The sequence below is a fragment of the Monomorium pharaonis genome, chromosome 6 (assembly GCF_013373865.1).
Source record: "Monomorium pharaonis isolate MP-MQ-018 chromosome 6, ASM1337386v2, whole genome shotgun sequence".
Lineage (NCBI taxonomy): Eukaryota > Metazoa > Arthropoda > Insecta > Hymenoptera > Formicidae > Monomorium > Monomorium pharaonis.
In genome coordinates, this window is record NC_050472.1 from 1,604,852 (window position 1) to 1,625,721 (window position 20,870).

General features: G+C 32.7%; 3 protein-coding genes across 3 annotated transcripts; 2 read left to right on the forward strand and 1 right to left on the reverse strand.

Moving 5' to 3' along the window:
- Positions 1 to 12: 12 nt before the first annotated feature.
- LOC105837668 (28S ribosomal protein S28, mitochondrial) lies at positions 13 to 2,141 on the forward strand. The gene is made up of 3 exons (XM_012682629.3): positions 13 to 368; positions 452 to 573; positions 695 to 2,141. Exons 1-3 carry the CDS (start codon positions 51 to 53, stop codon positions 891 to 893), a joined length of 639 nt encoding a protein of 212 aa, XP_012538083.1. The 5' UTR covers positions 13 to 50; the 3' UTR covers positions 894 to 2,141.
- Positions 2,142 to 2,625: 484 nt separating this feature from the next.
- LOC105839769 (lipopolysaccharide-induced tumor necrosis factor-alpha factor homolog) lies at positions 2,626 to 10,453 on the forward strand. Its single transcript, XM_028190923.2, has 4 exons — positions 2,626 to 2,911; positions 6,244 to 6,408; positions 6,623 to 6,893; positions 7,189 to 10,453. Exons 2-4 carry the CDS (start codon positions 6,249 to 6,251, stop codon positions 7,289 to 7,291), a joined length of 534 nt encoding a protein of 177 aa, XP_028046724.1. The 5' UTR covers positions 2,626 to 2,911; positions 6,244 to 6,248; the 3' UTR covers positions 7,292 to 10,453.
- Positions 10,454 to 11,424: 971 nt separating this feature from the next.
- LOC105839768 (acetylcholine receptor subunit alpha-L1) lies at positions 11,425 to 16,135 on the reverse strand. Its single transcript, XM_012686298.3, has 8 exons — positions 15,876 to 16,135; positions 14,798 to 15,028; positions 14,612 to 14,656; positions 14,428 to 14,537; positions 14,065 to 14,245; positions 13,242 to 13,932; positions 12,794 to 13,002; positions 11,425 to 12,484 (listed from the first exon to the last, which is right to left on the reverse strand). Exons 2-8 carry the CDS (start codon positions 14,975 to 14,977, stop codon positions 12,275 to 12,277), a joined length of 1,626 nt encoding a protein of 541 aa, XP_012541752.1. The 5' UTR covers positions 14,978 to 15,028; positions 15,876 to 16,135; the 3' UTR covers positions 11,425 to 12,274.
- Positions 16,136 to 20,870: the final 4,735 nt, after the last annotated feature.

A 20,870-nucleotide genomic window follows, 5' to 3' on the forward strand; every position in this document is an offset into this window, starting at 1 on the left:
GGTAAACGAGTGTGACAAGAAACGGGAGTTACGGGAGTTTTGTTGTTATCATGAACAAGATACACCGTCTCGAGAAAGCGTTAACGCATTTGCGATCTCTAGGTGTTCTGAGAGTGAATTTCTTGTCCACGAAACGTTTCAGTACGAACAAGGATTCAGAAGGGCAGACCAATGAGTCACGTTCGTTCGTGGAGCCCGGTATTGAGAAGACCGTAACGCAAACGAAAGAAAACACAGAAACATCGGAATCTGAGGCAAAATTGAGCGGCTTTGCGCAAAGTTACGAAAAGTTCTCGCACATTGACGATAAAAAACCAGAAACGCCACGGACGTTCGCTTTCTTAATTCGGAACTCCAAGTTTGTCGATGTAAGTGTCTCTTTTTCGCAGTGCGCATAACATACGTAGAGTATGTAAACTGCTCTTTATTAAATACATAATTTTACTTTTAGTTAGGCGACCCGGAAGGAAAAGTCGTAACTGGTGAGATATTTCATGTAGTTGGCGATGACTTGTACATCGATTTTGGATGGAAGTTCCATTGCGTTTGTCAGAGACCTGTCAAGAATGGACAGTACGTTTTCCTAAATTTTCTTTTTAAAAAATATTTTATGTGTTTAATGACATATGCTGTGTTTTGTATACTAATGAAATGATATTGTTTACAATAATATTCTTTTATATTCTTTACTTAGATATTATGTGAGAGGATCTAAGGTTCGATTAAGGGTAAAGGATTTGGAACTGTCCTCCAAGTTCTTAGGCGCTGTCACAGATATAACTCTTCTGGAAGCTGATTGCACTTTAATTGGCTTAATATCGTCACCATTACAAATGGCAGAACAAAAACCGAGACAAATGACCAGAAGAGTGATAATACAGGACCCTCAATAACATTAATTTTTTTATATGAATAGTTGTAATTTAACATTTTCTGACCTTATATTGATTAGAATTGTGTAGTAAAATTTTTTTCTAATTATAGATTGTATAAATTTTATTTCATGATACAAAGAAGCATTATTACATTTAACATCGGTTCTACTAAGTTGATTGTATAGTAAAGACTTGATTACTATGATTTTATTTAATATCTATATTTCTGAGCACATAATTTTTAAATACATATTTCTTAAATTTATTATAATTTTCCATTTATTACAACTAATGTTAAAAAAAAATGTGGCCATAGTTTTTGCAAAAAGATAGTCAATGTTAGTGATTGAGTGGGTGCAATATACCTCAAACATCTAAATCTGAACCACCTCGTCTCCAGCTCAATTAACTAATATTGCAAGATTGTTGCATTAGGAAACTGTTTTTAGATTTTATTGTAAGATACAGCCCATCATACGAACATGCACATATAGGACATAATCGGATATGAGAATGTCTTAATAAGGATGTTTGATGAATATTTTGGGCTGCATGGGATATATAAATCACTATTGCCAATTCTATTATTGATGCATACCTATATATATATGAAATGTGACTGTGACATTTAGAGAAACCTTAGTTGGGAAAGTTTTTACAAGTTGGGAACAGTTTCCTTTTATTTTTTTTTTTATTTTTTTAGTGTTGATTGTTTTTTGTTTCTGATCGTATTATGTACAATTGTTTGTATTATATGCCTGCGTTCCGATATTCTGCCAGTACTGAAAATTTATAGTTTACGTCACATACACTGTAGAATTTCAGTACTGGCAGTGAATATCGGAATGCAGCCTATACAAATTATTTTTTTTTTACAATTGATTAGTTTTTATTAATTTTTATGTACAAATTTCGTATATATACAAATGCGTTGTGAATGTGCATTTGGTAAATCCAAGTGCAGGGCTAAACCATATGAACAATCACTATAGATAATTTAATATCACATAATGAATGGGAGGAGCCGGAGCAATGGAATAAGATCGAGATGAGATAAGATGGTAAAGATGAAAATGTTTTCCTCATCAGCATCAGACTATCAGGTCCTGACTAGGACCTGGAGACTAGTCTCTGTCTTATGTTTATATATAAATTAAATCGAAAACAAGCACTAGTGAGAAAGGAAAGATATTTGTGTGCTGTCTGTTTTATCGATATTTTTTTAAAAAACTGATCTTTTAATTATGGCTTTATAGAATCGCAAAACTTACAAAATGAAAAAAATTTGAAATACAGATGTGTGTATGGCATATATATACATATATAATGAATATTACACATCATATATGGGTGCAATGACGATATATGTTTCCAAATTACAAAAAGTATTATATATATAAGGTCCCGAACCAAGGGTCGAAACGTCGTGTAATTATTAATTGTTTAATAAACTGGCCAGTCGGGTCGACGTAAAGAGAATTTACTTAATTTATTTATTCACTGGCGAAATATCTTCCAATTTTTATATATATTATAGTTCTTTTTTGCTGCATTACTGCACTGGTGCAGTAAGTTAGAATGAGAGAAAAAATATATTTATCTCACTTTAATTAATTTGTTGCATCAGTGCAGCGTGCAGCAAAAAAAAAAACAAAAAAAAAACAGACTTTATATGTTGCGATTGGTAAGTGCGTGTCCTACGTTATCAAAGAGTGAAAAGTTCTGGAATCTAAAACTCGTTCGTGTTCGCGAGAGGTCAGGTCTCGCGCAAGTCGTCGTTCTGATGATCCGATCGTGATACACAACGGTTTTTCTTCGCGTGTTTGGCCGCGCGTTTTCCTTTCGCTCTCATGCTACGCAAGAAATAACGCACGGGTGACAACGTATCTGCCGACAGTTTTGTCGTAACGCGCGCACTTGGCGTTCGGTTTGTCGCCTGGCTATCGTGTCTCACGCCCAACCGAGTCGAGGGACGATAACCTAATTCGTCGACGATTACGTGGACGGTTGCTTAATTTGCCCGTAGGACACACACGGTGAGTAACGTCACTGTCTGGCATCTTGTCTCCTTTTTTTTAATGAGCGCGACCAGGCGTTTCATCACGATGGACTCTTGTTCCCTTTTGCTTGTAACTCATTACATATCGCTTTGTCCGCGATGTTTAACACGCGCGAATCGTATTCTGCGTCAATTTTTCGAAGGAACTGCATGCATCGAATATTCACGTGAATTATTTTCGAGTGTCATATATCTATACGTGTACGTTCGTAATTGAGATTTTATCTGTCAGCAAGTTGTTTTTTATCCCTAATCAAAATTTATTTTATACGAGTATGACGTAAATTTGTGTGCTTGTTTCGTTAATTTTTATGAAAAAAAGAGTTTGAAAGACTCAACTCTTTTGACGTCAAATTTCTGGATGACTTACAAATAACCATTAATGATTCAGATAATCGTTAGCACAAAAAATGAGCTCATTTATCATTTAAATTTAATTTTTCCTTCATAAAACACAAAATTATTTGTAATATATGTGTATAGTTTACTGTCAATTATTTTTTAATTTTTGTAGGATTTTCTTATGATATTTGAAATCATAATGTACTTGAAATATTTTAGACATATTGCAGTGTTATAAAAATTTTATATATATTGCAGTGTTATAAAAAATTAAGAAAAGCTTGATAAAAGTGATAACAGGTAAGAGAAATAAAAAAAATTTTATAAAAGCTTTAATTATTTATATTTATTTATAATTAAGCGTTCGACAATAAGTAGGGGAAAATTAAAAAATTGACTTCAGATAACAAAATAGAACGGAAATCAAAACTAATAAAATTGTGATTAAGATTTTGTTTTTTAATTATAAACGTTTAAATATTTATGTTTCTGCCACTTTTTTGCATGAATATTTAAACATTCAGAATTACAAATTCAAGAGTAATACATTTTCAATGCAGGTTTTGTTTTTAAATTATAATATTTAAATATTTACGTGCACTTTAGGACTTTTTGTACTGAATATTGAAATATTTATAATTAAAAACAAAGCTTTAATCGCAATTTTGTTATTCTTGATTTTTGTCTTATTTTATCTATAAATTGTTTCTTAAATTTTCTATCACCGTACCCTATGCATAACACCTCTCTCTTATCTCTTTTATCACTTTTATCAAATTTAATTAATGTTTTATAATAACTATATATATATATATATATATATATATATATATATATATATATATATAGTTATTATAAATTTTTCTTTAAATAATTTATTTTAAAAATTATATATTATATTTAATCAGTATTATATATATATATATATAATACTGATTAAATATAATATATAATTTTTAAAATAAATTATTTAAAGAAAAATTTAGTAGTAAAAGAATATAGAAATAACATTAATACTTTACAGCATTTTTTAAAGAAAAATATTTAAATAAATAAATATAAATAGATAAGTCGTATAATCATATAATTTTGCGTTATGATTTCTTATTTGAAAATAAGTAGTGATAATTCGAGATAACTTTTATTATATCCGCATTACTCATAGTTTATTGTTCTCTTCTTATCCGATCAGAAACGAGTATGTAATAGAAGCTCCGGAGAAATCACGACAACGCGGAAACATTTCAAGGAAATCTATCTGTAACATACTAATGTGTAATAAACTTATGTTTCGTCTCGTATACGCTTGCATTCGCTATCAATTAAAAACATGTTACAATTTCATGGAAGCTTCTCTTAAAATCCAACTCTTTATTCGTTAATGGTCTGTATAGTTTTCCATTTCCTAGCGGAAGCACTGAATAACACGGAAACGGAGATTGAAACAATTCATTTCACTTGGCAAAAGTATGATATACGAGAAAAAGAATCATTCTTTTGTGAGATTTCTCTCATGATTATTTTCTAAAATAATTATACATAAATATAAGAAAACTATTTGAAATTTTGCGTTAACATTATTTAATTAAATAAGATGTTATATATTATAGAATTATCACATTTCCAATTACTAGAAGATCTATTTTCGTCAATAGTCAATTTGTTTTAAGATTGAAAAATGTTATGGATAAAACAACGGGAAAACTCTTTATGTAACGTAGTCAATTCTCATATTAATGTAGATCACATTCGTTTAAACGCAAAACCATAAATGCATTCACGCTTTTGTATAACATATTAATTTTAAAATAAAATATCGTAAATTGTTCAAAGTACAATATAATATTACGAGGCACTAGCATGCACTCGGGATTCTGAGCTTTCTACGTACAGCTCCGCTGGCAAATATATATCGTGTCTCTGTTACTTAACATCCGCCCAACTTTCTATTCGCGCGCCAGTACATAAATGTGTGCTCATTCGTTATTTACGTTTAAATGTTATTGCGAGTCTTCTTACATGCCGTGTACATACTTACGTGGCCTTTCATCTTAAGATCCTACACTTTTCCGTGTTTCCTAGATCTTTTTATATGCACTACATACACAGATAGTTTATTGATGTAATATGTCTAAATCCTGGAAATTGAGCATAAAGTATCTTTTCTCTTGGTTTTGAAAGTTTGTTGAAGCTTAGATTTTTTGCTGTAAAGATAAATAATAAAAATGTTATTTTTTTAACATTTAAGAATATTTATAACATTACATTAGTTTTATACGAAGAAATTTATTAGTCTTTGATAATACATCTCTTTATCACTATCATAATAGTATTACAATAATTATTACATACGTACGCTTTATTTTACGCGATAGTTTAACCTTGTGATATTGTGTTGCATAAATACATTTGTAAGATTGATGATAATGTACCGCGAAATTGTATTATTTCCTCATTTATAAATCTTCTAAGAAACTTGCTTGAACGTATTAATATTAATTTTATAAGCGCAGGGGGGAGATGTATTTTGTGCAAAAAAATTACGATTACGACAATTCTGCGTCGATTTTTTATGGATAAAGTCATAAATTTGTTTAGTTTTGCTTGCGTGGCATTTTATTGCAAACAAAAATGTTAACAAAAACAAAGTATATTAATATAATTTGTATGCAAAGAAGTAGATAGTTCGATTATTCCTCATTTATTATAATTATGTGAAAAATGAATCATGAAATTATAAAACTAAAACATATAAGTTGAAAGATTGTTATTTATATTTATATAAATTATTTACTATAACAAAGAAAAAATATAGAATGTGAGAGGAAATATATCTCTGAAAAATTTGAGAATATTTTTTATGTTACAAAGACAAATAATTTATTTAGTTTTTATATTTCAATATATATTATTATCTTTGAATATAAAATATTGTTATTGATTGTAACTTTCTCTTTTTGTTTTTAGGAAAAATGGAGAAGAACATAGGTCTTCATGCGGCTCAACCTTCGGCTCCTCTACCAACGGCTCCGCCGTCTTACGAGGAAGCCATAGCTAACACAGGAGGAGCACCACCAGTTCTTCCCACACCATACCCCTTGGGAAACACGCCAATACAAATGCCTATGCCATGTACGTGATATCTTGATATATAAAAGGAATTTGATTGAAAATTGAAAAATATTATTTGCAAATTTGTAAATGTTGTGTATATATATTTTTATTTATTTCTTTTATAATAGATTATAACAAAAATTATGATTGATTTTTTATTTGTTGATTTTTGATGATAAAAAAACTATGTATATAGGAGAATAAATCTTATATAAATCTTATTCAATTTTAGACAGTCAGCCGCCAAATCAAACAACAATGCCTACACCGTCAGTTTACCCGGGCTCGAGCCAATCAACATCACAACCGCGGAGTTTCAACGCGGAGTTGAATTCCGTACCGCAGACGGAAGTACGGGTCATTCAACAACACGTAGTGTATACTCTCGGGCCAAACGCAGTAAAAATGACCTGTCCGACATGTCACGCCGATATCAAAACTACCACAATATCGGATCATCAACCGAGCGCTCACATTTGCTGCATTGTACTTTGCTTACTTGGGTGAGTCAAGAAACTTGCATTACATATTTGTAATTTGCATTTATTTTAAATTTCACATATTAATTATATCTTTTAATGAAGTTTTTTTTATTACTTAACTATTGAAATGTAAAGCGATTTTTAATTGATAATTATCAATTTGCATCATTTTTTACAAAATATTGCATATTGTTGCGTAAAAAATTGTATTTGTGACAAAATATTATGTAAATGCGATGCAAAATGATTTTGTTAATTGTCAATGTTCTTATAAATAGCTTTAATTTTAGATAAATTTGATATTCTCTTATTTCAGATGCTGCCTCTGTTCATGCCTGCCATACTGTATGAATGCTTTCATGAGCGTTCATCACTTCTGTCCAAACTGCAAAAATTATATTGGCACGTGGAAAGGTTGATTTTAAAATTACAAGTGCGAATTACATTTAGATTCCAGCCTCCCGTGTATCGAGATGCTTTACAAATTTATAAAGAGCTGATCGATATCCCTTCGCTTATCACACAGGACAGGAAAGAAGAATCGTTAAGAGTGTAAGTTACATATTCTTACGTGATTCTTCAAACTTAAAAAGATCATTGCATTATAATACGCGAATAAAAATTTATCGAAGTCAAGTTCTGTTTAATCTAACATGTGTGAAATTTAGAAGATATAGATGAGTATATGAACTCTAGATTGTGACAGATAAAAGTGACATTGATTATGAATATCACAGACTTTTATATAATAATACTAGATATTTATATTTTATATTTTAAAACATGCAATTGTAAGGCAAGAAGTGATACAAAGTGTGATTTATAAGGAAAGAATTACAAATATATTTCGGCAGACCTAATATACGAAGAAAATAATCCTTTTCTATTTTTCTAAATTCTTTTTTTATTATCTTATTGCAAAGAAATTTATAAAAAATATTAGTTAATTGCGTTCTGCATATTCATGTGACTTTACTTTTTGCCTTTCCAGAACATAATAAAATTCTCATTAAATTATTTAGTTTTTTAAATAAAAATGTTAGAATTATATACAATAAAAATAAAATATATTAATATTTTAGTTGTATATAAAATTAATATTTTTTAATATTTAAATTTACGTGATTTTATAATGAGATTTACTTAAATAGGAATTTTATTTGAAACATTATCATTAACATAGTACTAATCTAGTATATTATATAGAAGTCTTTTGTGCTTTTAGATTTTCATTGTAAAATAAAAATTATATATGCGATGTCATCGTTGGAAAGTTGGAGACGAGAATACTTTTGGACACTTTTATTGTTTTACGTTATTTAAATTTGAATTATTCAAATTTGATCTCGAATATTTTAGGTGTTACAATATAATGTTGTAATTATACTATTTTATAATAGTATATTAGTATACTATTTTATATAGTAATTTTATATGCTTAATGAATTCAATTATATTATGATATTCATAAGTATAAACAAAGTAGACGAAATAATGATAACTATGAAAGCCGTTTTATTTCGTGTCCAAAATATTATTCTCGTGTATTTTTATTTTTATATTATACCAAATATATAACTTGGAAGAATAGTATTTACAAAGAATATAAACTAGTTTTCTTCCTATGAAACTTGATATGCGGCAGCATAAGTATATATCTAAGCGTGCCTCCGCGAATTTAGCCGAATATATATCATATAAGCGCATTATAAAAAAATAACATATATTTTTTACAATGAAAGAAGGTTTACAAACCTCTAGCATGATAAGGGCATATAAGTTACATTTAATTTTTTATTTAAAAAATTATTTATATTTATGCAAAGAAAATAAAACTGATAAGCATTAGGGCAGCAGAAGAGAAATCTTTTAAAAGTGACTTTCGTGTCTTGCGGCATCGTAATCTGATGTGTTCCATACTTTCTTTATCCCAAGTCAGATTAAGAAGTATAATCTTGAATAATATAATTTCTCGGTGTTAGACCGAACTTTCTCTGGTTTATATCATTTAAGTTTCAATAACTGTTTCATCATGTGGTATCAATAGATTCACGAGCATTTAAACTTTTCCATCTTGTATTCTGATATTTTATATTAAAATTTTTCTAGCAGGTTTCCACATTTCACTGAAAAATTACTTTTTAATTTTTACTAAAAAATTAATATGCAATTCAAATTTCATATTAGTTATTAATTTAATATACGATTTTATTATTTAATTTGTTTTTAACAGTATATTTAGACAGTACAATAGAGACTGGAGAGATATATTTACTGTAGGTAAATTTATAATAGCATAGTCTTATTGAAACGTCAAGAATTGTGATGGATGCATTTGTCGATTATAAGTTTCGAATTTTAAAATCCACAATAAGTTAGATAAGTGAAACAGATTGACCTGTGCATTATTGTTCTTACTTTCTTACATATATCATGACATAATTTTGCCTGTATATTAACCTAGATAGCCAAACAGATAACATTCCACAACGAGTGAGTTTGATGAACAGTTCAAGAGATATAACGCAGTATTTCTCAATCATTTAAATTTATTTTATATTCATCTTTTATTTTTCTAAATTTTTATAGCTATAGAAAAAGAATCTATTTTTTCAAGCAGTATTAAATTAGTATTACAGTTTAGTATTATAGGATAACATCAAGCTTCCAATAAAAGATTTTATGATATACTTGTTCATTTTTTTAAAGATTACTTTTGAGCGATAGCATTTTACAAATATCAAAATGAGCAATGCTTTATTAATTGAGAAACACTGCTTTGATGAAATTCACAAACCAATATATATATGTGCGTGTGTGCGTGCGTGCGTGTGTGCGTGCGTGCGTGCGTGCGTGCGTGCGTGCGTGCGTGCGTGTGTGTGTGTGTGTGTGTGTGTGTGTGTGTGTGTGTGTGTGTGTGTGTGTGTGTGTGTGTGTGTATAATCATATTTTTTATATCTATTTCTCTGTTATCCCTATGTCAATGACTGTTAATAAAAGTTTTGTTACTTGGTTAAATGATTAGCAATTAACAACCAATAGCAGTAACTATTAGACACAATCACAGATAAATAAATTAATTTTATACTATGTTCTTATTTACCATGTTCAACCAACTATTTTTTAAAGTTCAAGATTTATTCACCAAATAATGTTTATTTTTATTTTGTACAGTTTCAAAGAAACAAAATCTTATAATTTTAAATAAATTATGCAAATAATAACATTGGGGTTTTATATGACGTAGTTTTAAAATACATTATATGTTTTTCTATAATTACGATGTATTTTAATTTTATTTAATTACTATTAAATGGTAGCTTAGGTCCATTTTATTATTCATTGCGATTTATTAAATGTACGACATTTGTTAAGAATATGTCTTCAATGGTGCCAGAATGTAGTAAATAGCACAGTATAAGTAAATAACTATTAATCATTATTCTAAGACATTTGTTTATTTAGCATGTCTTCTACGAAGAATCTTTTTTAATTTGAAGAAATGTAGTACTGGAAAACACCTGAGAATGTTTGGCAGTGAAAAATTAAAGCTTTGCAGAGAAATGCCAAAATAATAAAAACGAAGTAATTTTTTGTTCCTCTTTCCTCATTGAAGTAATTGATGTTTTTAAATCCTTTTACTCTATATAATCAATTCTCGTGCTTCTTCTCTCTTTCTAAATTTTGTTTTTTTACACAACATACACACACACACACACGCGCGCGCGCGCGCGCACATCTTGAGTCTGATCTTGTATGGATTGGAACAACTCAGGGAGCCTTATTGTTCCAAAAGAACCTGGTTTCTAGTATCTTTGTGTAATTATTATTATGATTATTGTCCTCAATTTTTATTTGTTCATGTAACTTGTTTTTAGTCACTTTTTGATGAATTCCTTTTAAAACACTTTTAAAACGTAAAACTCGATATTTTTAAAGTTCTTCTATCGCTGAACATTTTTTGCTAGTGCAATTCTAATATAAATTAGAAGTTGAACGTTCTGATATGTCAGTGCGTTCTAGGCTTTTAATTATATAATAAAATAATTAGACTGAAAGCATTTGATTTCTAAAGATTTATATTAAATTTTTGTTAAATAATTATAACAATTAAAATCATGATGTTTGTCAATTTGCTATGTTTGATGAAATAATGATTTTTATTAATTTAAAGATTTTAATTTTTCGTATATTTTTTAATATTACCTATCCTGTAATATTTTCTGCGTTTGCTCTATCTTTCACTATAATTCCCGATAATTTTTTAAAATAATATATAATATATTTAATTAATATATAATAAACTATAATTTATCTCATAAACAAATATATTATTTCAAATTCAGGCACTAACAATAAGATATTAAACTAGTCTTAAACGTGAAAATATATTTTGTTCTATCTACTTTATGTTTATTTCACACGTATTATCGCAAGTATTGTATCATACTTTTGTATAATATATGAAATAATAAAACATATATTCAGTTGTAAACGTGTTCGTATTTCCAGGTTAAGATATATTATCTTATTTAATAAAGAAAAGATTTAATTAACTTTTGATTTTTTAATTTTTATTTTGGCTTTCAATGCGTACATCGGTATATCGAACAAAGTGTGTATGTGTGTGTATATATATATGTGTGTACACACACACACACACACACACACACACACACACACACACACACACACGTATGTATATGTATATGCGTATTCTCGTAATGAAAAAAGTTCAGTTTATAATTTATCGAAAAACTACGCTACATATATGAATTGATTGCTCTTCGGGAAGATATTAATTGGAGCATGAAAGTCCTATATATAGATTTTAATGTGCGAATAAGATACCACTGTTATATATCGTCTGTGTAACCAACGTTACCAAAAGTTTTACAAATGATATCTATCGTGAAGTCTTCTGTTGTAACATTGCAAACATCAATAGACGTCATCATTATCAAAGAACGAGTCGCACACTATTTGCGCGTATAATAGTAGATACAAATACAAATTTGTTTCGGGAATATAATCGTGTTGTAATCGTCGCTCACGAGGCAAGCCAGCGAATTGTCTGTTTCAGAATTAAATCACGTTTTCATCATTAGGCCAGTTCCTAGAACCGAATATATATACTAATGTTGTAGTTATATTCGGTTTTAAAATTCTCCATATATACGTCTTAAAATTTAAGACTATAATTTATCTAGATATAATTTGAATGTCGAGTACGAATTATAATATATATAATGAACGATTGCGAACTGCATTTCGCGTTTGGAAATGGTTCTTCGGTTCCATGGTCATGACCTATCACAACTTGCTATACTCGGAAAGACAGTTCGCCGCTTCCCTTTCATGCTGATAATAGAAACACATCGCGCGTGCTCGAACGAATACGCTTATACGATATTCTTCAGCAACTCCTGACCAGGTGGCAGAAATTGCTGTTGAGCAACAGAGGAATATTCCATATCAATCGGTTTCGTGTCGTCATAGAGTGCCGGTGCTTCGCATAGGATAGTGAAGGTTCCAACTATTGAAGCTATCGTGAACATCCACAGAAACAGACGATCGAGAACCATCGCGACGAAACCCCAATCTTGATCTTCCTGCAATCACATAATGGAAAACATAGTACAGATTATACAAAATGATATATTTTAACGAGCATTCGGAATGTATATATTTATTAAAGAGAGCAAAATAATTTTGAATATTTTTTTCTTTTATTATGGAATTGTTCCTCAATCATTCATACATATCGTTTTTATTCGTAATAATATTTTTGTATCTTCAGAAACAATAGAAATTATTAAATGTCTCTCTTTTAAAATAATTTCTTTGGGATTCTTGCATTATAATTATTTTTTGGTTCTTTCTTTTTATTTGTGTTATTGGATTTCTAAAAGAGAATGTACCGCATTAAATTCATCCTGGCGTTGTATGTGGTGCTGGATGAACATGACATTGTGCAAAGCCTTTTCCAGCTCGAAAGGGTATTTTTTCTTTGGCGTTACATCGCTCAACGACTCGTCAAGACCAGACATGACTGTTGGGAGTCCATTATATCCTAAACTACCGACTAAAAATCGGTTATGAGCAGTTGTTCTATGTAAACCGTTGCAACCTAAAATGCCGATAATTACATATAATCATTTCCTTGTCATTTATAATATATAAAATTATATAAACATGTTTTACGTGTGTTGATATTTTTTTATAATATTGCACGGATGTTAATTTTGATTGATTAGAGGTATAAAATGGATAAATATTAATTAAAGTTAAAATTAAAATTGAAATTAAAATAATCAGTGCGTATGAGCAATAATTAAAGATCTGTTAACCTATTTAAAGAGATTATACCGTCGATTCGTTGATGACGGGCAGAATCCGGCGAAGATATTATCGATGATTGCGCCGCAGCCGCGATAGCAGCGTTAAACTTGCTTTTCTTTGCTGATTTTCCTCTTCCATGTATTTTATGCGCGGCAAGATCATTGAGAAGATCGTCGGGTACCCTCATCAAAAGTAGCTTTGGCAATCTTCTGATGAAGATTCTTCTCACCCAAGGTGCCATTCTATGAGTGCTCGGTTTGCGATAGTGCACATTCAGAATAATGATCGTTATCACGACCGACAGTCCGACTAGGATCATCGTGAAAAGTAGATACTTGCCGAGCAACGGTAGCGCCAGCGACGTGGATGGTATAATCTCGGATATTAGTAAGAAGAACATGGTCTGCGATAGCAAGATATTAATGCAGAGAGCGATCTTCTCTCCAGAATCGGCCGGCAAGTAAAAGGCAAGAACCGACAGATAAGAAATGCTGACGCACGGCACTATAAGATTCACCGTGTAGAACAGCGTTTTTCGACGTAAAGTTATGTTGAAGAAAATGTCGGGATAGGGCTCGAGACAACACGGGTAGTATTTTTTGTGACGTTCTGCCGGAACACCCAATATATCCCATTCCACACTTGGATAATATTCTCGCAGGTCGATACCTACTTCGACCTTGTCACCCACATTTTGATTAATGTGCTTTAAGTCGATCTGAAGAAGATATTTTTAAGTGGGAGAGAGTGTAACACATTAGAGTAGACATGATCTTTTAATTAATTATGCTTTGTCTTTAAAGATAACAAATTATACTTTGTATTATATTAAGACAATTGATTTACTTACTTGGAAACCATCGTACGTCCATGAGCCGAATTTCATGAAACAGGTTTGCTGATCGAAGGGAAAGTATCTAACGTCTATTTCGCAAGAGGATTTAAAAATTGCCGGAGGGGTCCAAAGCACTTTGCCGGTGTAGTGCAAAATGGCTTTAGTCATAGTCGTCACACCGTATTCCCCGTCCGCACTGAAAATAAGGCTCGTTATTTCGAGGCGTTATAAATTTTTAAATTTATAATTTACAATATTTGGAGGAAGAATCAATAAAACTAGAAACGCAATTTGCAGTACATCATGCGCAGCGTGCTTATATTTTCTCATCGCGATAATCGTAAAAGCGATACTACGATATCACGCAGCATCACGTACTTGTTATAAAGTACAATGTCGGGCAGCCATATATGCTCGCTGGGCACGTAGAGTTCAGTGACACCACCGTATTCGAAGGGATCCCACTGGAATTTATGGTCCTGCCATTCCTGAAATAATTCAACTTTGGTCATATGTTGATCTTTTCATTTGCAGTTAAAATTTTTTTTTTACAACAACTTACATGCTCTAACCAGACGTTCGTCGTTAAGATTTGATCTTTTAAATTCTGCAAATGTCAGGTTTTGTTAAAAAAAGTTGTACCAGTTGTACCGATGCAATTTACATACGTATTGCATATCAATTTATTATGATAATTTTTTATTATAGCATAATTATATTAATTGCATAAAATATATATGTTACGTACAAGGTCTATTAACTGTGAGAGACGGAGTCCTAATTTTACGATAACAGTATCAGTATTATTAGACACAGGTCGTATCAGTCGATTATAATTTGAGAGCAAATCATCGTAAAGTCTTTTAGCGTCTGGATTGCTGTAGCAGATTCCCACAGAAAGAATCAGGATGATTAAGGAGAACATCATTTTGTCTTGCGATTAAACGTGCGTGATTAGACAAGGCTCATCGAAAACATCCTGTACAGAAATATTAATAAACCGAACATGGCTTTTTTTAAGAAAGGATATTCTATAAATTGACATAAAATTGTTCCTTATTCAGAAAGCAAATAAAATAAGGAATAAAAATTTTCTTATAATAATTATAGTAATAGAAGTTATTCTACATTTGATTCGTTTTTATTCAATTATTGTTTATACTGTTTTCGTAATTCTCCCAACTAAAGCTACTTTTAATTTAATTTAATTAATACTTATAATACTATTTCGATAGCCAAGCTTTGCGAGTTGTTAGTTGTAGAATTATGAACCTGTTGCATTAAGCATACCCGTTTGTCCGTATTAATTTTTACAAGAAGTATATCAAATATTGAGAGATTAATATGTAAAGTGAAATTTGCAAGATTATTGACATCGGATTTATACTTGTATATAATTTTGCGTCCTAAAGTATTCGAGTAGCACAATTTTTTTCTGCTAGAATCATTGTACAGATAACATAAATTAACGTAACTCACGGATATATTAATTGTATAAAATTGTATGTATTGTATAAATACATTTACAAATAATGTAAGTTTAAAAAATACATTATTTCTATAAAATAATATCTAAAATATTATACTGTTATTTTTCACAACATTTGAACATAAACAATCGTTTCTATATGTAATTATTGTCGCTTTTACACTATAATTATCCATAGGAAAGTATTCTGAAATGAAAACTGTATTTCGAAAACCGTTCATTGCGTCTATATTTTTACAACTTATCAATTTCACCGAGCAACTATAGATATATTTACGAGTATCGAAGTCGGGCATCTATACATGTATCGAACGTAATCTAAACAATTGTGGCATACTTGCGCTTCGGCCTCCACGGTTTCCTCGTTACTCGTTCTCTAAATACGACGCTTTTATCCCGTGCCCTTCTTGTGTATCATAATCTGCCGTAAATCTGGGATATGTTCGATCTCTAGCGCGCGTTTATCAGTCGACGGTATTCCAGGCGGACTTCAATCCGGCTTTCATTACTCGTGCGGACCGTTCCGCTCGCGAAACGCCGGAAGAACGTCGAGCAGAAATGACATTGTGTACAGCCGCTGGACCACTGGGATGCTGGTACGTGCATCTGAAATTTGCAGGATCAATACACTATTGCGCATGTACCAGCGTGGTCTGCTCTGCCTCTGCGCGCTGTGAGTGCACCCTTGCCGCGCAAACTCGTCGATTTCTACTGCGTCGCCTCGCAAGTGGAAAAAGACGGACACGTCGACCTCAGCACTTTCCTGGGCGTACTACGCCCTTTCCCGGCGAGTCCCACGACTCTCTCATATTTACATTATTTTTCATGTCTACTATGTAACAAAATAACATTATACATATATCGATAACATTTCATTCACGAAGAGACAGAAGATTTTATTTCTACATTTCTTTAATAATTTGATTTTGATGTAAGAGAAGTTTATTTCCTCAGTAATTCTACATGATAATTCGATTATATAATTATTCTATTACTTGTGTATTAGTTTTGTTTTCTCTACGAATACATAGTGCGTATATTACGTTATATAGAATTAGTATATATGTATATAAAAGCCCGATGTGATAAACCGGTTTATTTTCTCGAGCATTGCAGCTATCGCAAATCCACTTTAAAGTGTCAGAGTCACTGGTAGCTAGTTTCTCTTCCTATACGCCTCTCTTTCCCTCTTCCTCTCTCTGTGTATCGTACTTATATTTTACTTTACTATTTAAGCGCATTGTTTTAACATTGTTTTACATCCGTGATATTCAAGTATGACTTTTTGTTTCTACTTCTTCGTTATATAATCTAAAATTTATTTTACTCGTAAAATAAATTTTTAGGTATACATTTTTTAAATAGTAAGGATGAAAAGATTATCTACGTACAACCCACAATTTGACACTTAATCATATCTTACAGCTAATCAGTTATTATTATAATCCATCAATTACAATTAAATCTTAACGTTTAATGCACAACTTAAAGCGTTTGTGTCCCGCTCTATTTTTTTTTGAATAATAAGAATACCTGGATAAATCTCCATCCCTAAAAAAGTTTGAAATCTAGGGAACAGACTTAGTATATTGCCAGTCTTCGTTCGTGAGTGTCCTTCATCCAAGACATCTCCGAAATTTACTCTGGGACACGAATAACCCAAGATGTCTCTCATGTATAGAATGAGTTCTTTCTGTGGCTGAATTTTTTTGTTTTCTTTATTTTCAATTAGGTTTTACTTATTGTAAGGATTTCACGAATTAATAAAAAAATGTAATTTAAGCGATAATTTTGGGCTGAAATATGACATTATATTTGCGTTGAAATATAAATATAAATATATGCTAAAATCTTGTCATTAGTTTCAAATTTGTAACGCTACGTTAATAAAAAATGCATTGTTTAAAATGTAATACACCTCTTTAATTTATATTTTTTGTATATATTAAAAACGTTATTTTCAGATTACTCATACTGAATCACTCGACTTTTTAGACAGTCGACATTGGAACTATTTTCGTTTTTGTAGTTTAGAATGTCAAAGCTTTAAGGTATAAAAGTATTTTTTTTTTAAGTTATTTTCTTTAAGTTTGTAATTGAATTTTTGTATTAAAATTTTTGTATTACAAAATATTAATTTTTGTATTAAAACATGCATTTCTCTGATATTGTCGGCTGCAATTATAAAATATTTGTACACAATTTTTTTAAAACTGAACGCAGATGCTTTCTAAAAATATTAAAGGACATGTAAAAATTGCTTAATGATTGTTATATACTTGTAAAAGCTGAAAATTAACGAGGAACACGAATGCTAAAAGGTATCAGAAAACAAAGAAGTGTTAATAACTGACTGCTAACGACAGAATAAGGGGTGTCATGCTGACTTATGTTTCGTACAAACTTTATGTAATGAAATCATTGTGTCGAGTGTTTCCGCGCAACGAGACATTTAGCATTCTTCTTTACGGCGAGGGGCGAGAGACACTGTACATTACAGCACTTTATTCTTATGCGTAGGCCATTCTCCTACGCTTATACCTCCCGCATTTCCGCCTCTCGCGCTATTCTGCCGCCCGAGCTCCATGATAAACGTGACTGTTTTTCCGCATTTCCTCCCTTCTTTCTCACCCCTCGCTCTCTCGGCGCGAGGCACCAGCGAGAAAACTGCAACCGTTCTCAAGAGTACAACGTCTTACAGTGGGATGGAGTCCGGTGTTTTGTGTACGTGTCTCAGACTTCCACGGGCAGATATATGGATATGCATCGAATGTTCTCGCGGGATACAACGTGCTCGCGCGTTGTACACGTGTAACGCGAGAAATTCGCGTTCAGTATCTTACCTACGTTTATTCCCTCTCGCTTCTCGCAGTTGTTCTCGTTCGATAACGTTACATTGCGCTCGCGATACGTCTTCTAATCGCGTGTAACGCTTCTGATTTAAAAATTTTATCGACCAAAGAGCTATTGTATTCCGAGCGCGCGTCGCCCTGGAGAGCGTCCAAAATTGCGCCATTTACTCCGCTCGCTCCTTAATTGCGGCAAAGTTAGTCGAGCGTGTTTCAAGTTTCCGATGACACGACAGCGATCGGTTTTGTTCTTCCGCGCGTGTAACGGAAGACAGTTACCCGATGTTCGGCAACTCCCGGTGAGGCAAAGCCGCGAGGACCCGTAGGACCTCGCCCTTTTCCCTCCCTTGTACCATGTCACGAATTATTAATCAGAATACCCGTTGCGTAGAATCTGGCGTCAGGCAGAAGCGATCTTCCTCTTAATCACGGCGAAAGTTGTACCGGCGTGTTTGAAATTTCCAACATCGGAGCACCGTGACAACCATGGAGGATAGAATAGACTGTGAGAAAACGCGGGCGAGAGAGTGAAACAAAGAGCCGGTGATGTGGTCGCGATACGGAGAAACGGAGGAGAAAGAGAGAGAGAGAGAGAGAGAGAGAGAGAGAGAGAGAGAGAGAGTCGGCGTACAATCTGGACATAATCGCAGGCTGGCAGAGACGGTTACGTCGGGAATAGTCTTCGGGACGTGCCGGTAATTAATGTAGTCTCACGCATCGGACGATCTCTCGTCTCTCTTGCTTTCGCTCGTTTCTCAACCCTTTCCTGTGTCGCAGCCGCCGCCGCCGCACGGAGAAAACTTTCAGGGCTGCGAGATAAGCCGAAACCCCATTATAGTTCGGTGTTAGGTTCTCCCCCGTTGAGGTCCCGAACAGTCAGTAATAGCGCGAGATCTCCGCTCTATCTCCGTTTCCAACGACTGTTCGTATCCGCCGTTCGTATTCGCCGGCCTGCTCTTCGTGGGTTCTATACCTTTAACCCCAAGATAATGGGGCTGAAACGATGTTGGAGTTTAAATGACTGTTTGCGCGCTCTCTGTAAGTTATGGCGACCCCTTTTGGGACATGCCCGTTGCTATGTACAATGTACAAGCGGCGCGCGGCGTTCAGAAGGTGCAACGTCGTCGTCACGTATCACGCTTGGCTGATTATTGTGCAGCGTGCGTTAAAATAGCGTCTTCATGCCCTTCTTCCGTACGATGTGCAATGTGTGCCACGCGCCGATATTTTTATTCATTTCTTTGCGCAGTCGATTAGCTCTTTTTCCGTTCGATGTTGAATTTGCGACCAGCGAGGAGTATAATTATCCGCCCTTCATACCAATATCCAGTTATTAACAAGGAAAGTATCGTTGATTTTTACGATCGTACAGTGCCGTCGTTAATATTTCCCCTGGCGCAAGATTGTCATTTAAGCACAATGGCGGAGTTTCAGATTTCAAACGCAAGAAATACGATTCTTATCTAGATATGTTCTATATGCGACTGACTTTAAATGTTTCTTCACCAGAAGTATTGTACTTCTCCGAGAAACGCGTATGAAACTGTCGTAAGATCAAAATGGTGTACACGAGAAGAAACATAAACGGCCTTATGTTTTTATTGCGAGCGATCGTACAGTTTCGCAGTAGTAATATCGACTATTAAACTACCGCTATCGTGGCATCGAAAGCAGGCCAACAGCAATACAGCTACTTCCCAAGACGCTCGTGCGGCAATGAGTTACACCTTCTCAACTTTATTATGCATACTTCGCTTATGACGGCGACACATCGTGCTGCAGATATCAAGAGTATTACGTCGTACTATCCGGAATTGAAACTGCAGAACCCGCTTCGTGCCGTTCAATGCTGAATGAGGGCAACTACCGGCGCGGTTAAAGTAGTTACTTCTGCTTAATGTCAGCACCTTTACGAAGTTAGCATCCTTTACGAAGTTAGCTTTTAGAATTGAAGATATAACTGATAGAGCATTATTCTTTGAGTGAAGCATCTGGCTCTCTCATAATGAGTTTCAGAGCTCTCGATTCATTTCAAACAGTTCTGCGACTAAATGCAAAGAAACTGAGGCTCGAAGAGAAAATAACACGGCAGCTTTACGTTCTCAAAAATTGCTAAAGATCTTTCTATTTCAATCGATAAGGATCAATAGGAATCATAATATTAAAAGTATTATTTTTTAATGAAGTCGTCAGGTGATATTTAGATTTGTCAGGAAAAATTACAGTGTTAGAATGCAATCTAACTTAACTTGCGGGTATCCTCGCATCCCGAATTATATTTTTTCGCGTTTATCCGCTTTTTAATTACGTCGTCCCATCTCTGTCGGCTCTTGTATTTTTTTTCTTGACGTATATTTTTTTAAAATCCATTATAAGACCGCGTACATGCTGCTCTGCTCTTTATCGCATTATGTATGTATCTAAGAAGTGGAAAAATGCAAACTCGCGGACTTCTTTTTTAGAAAAGAAGTTTGCAGAAGTCC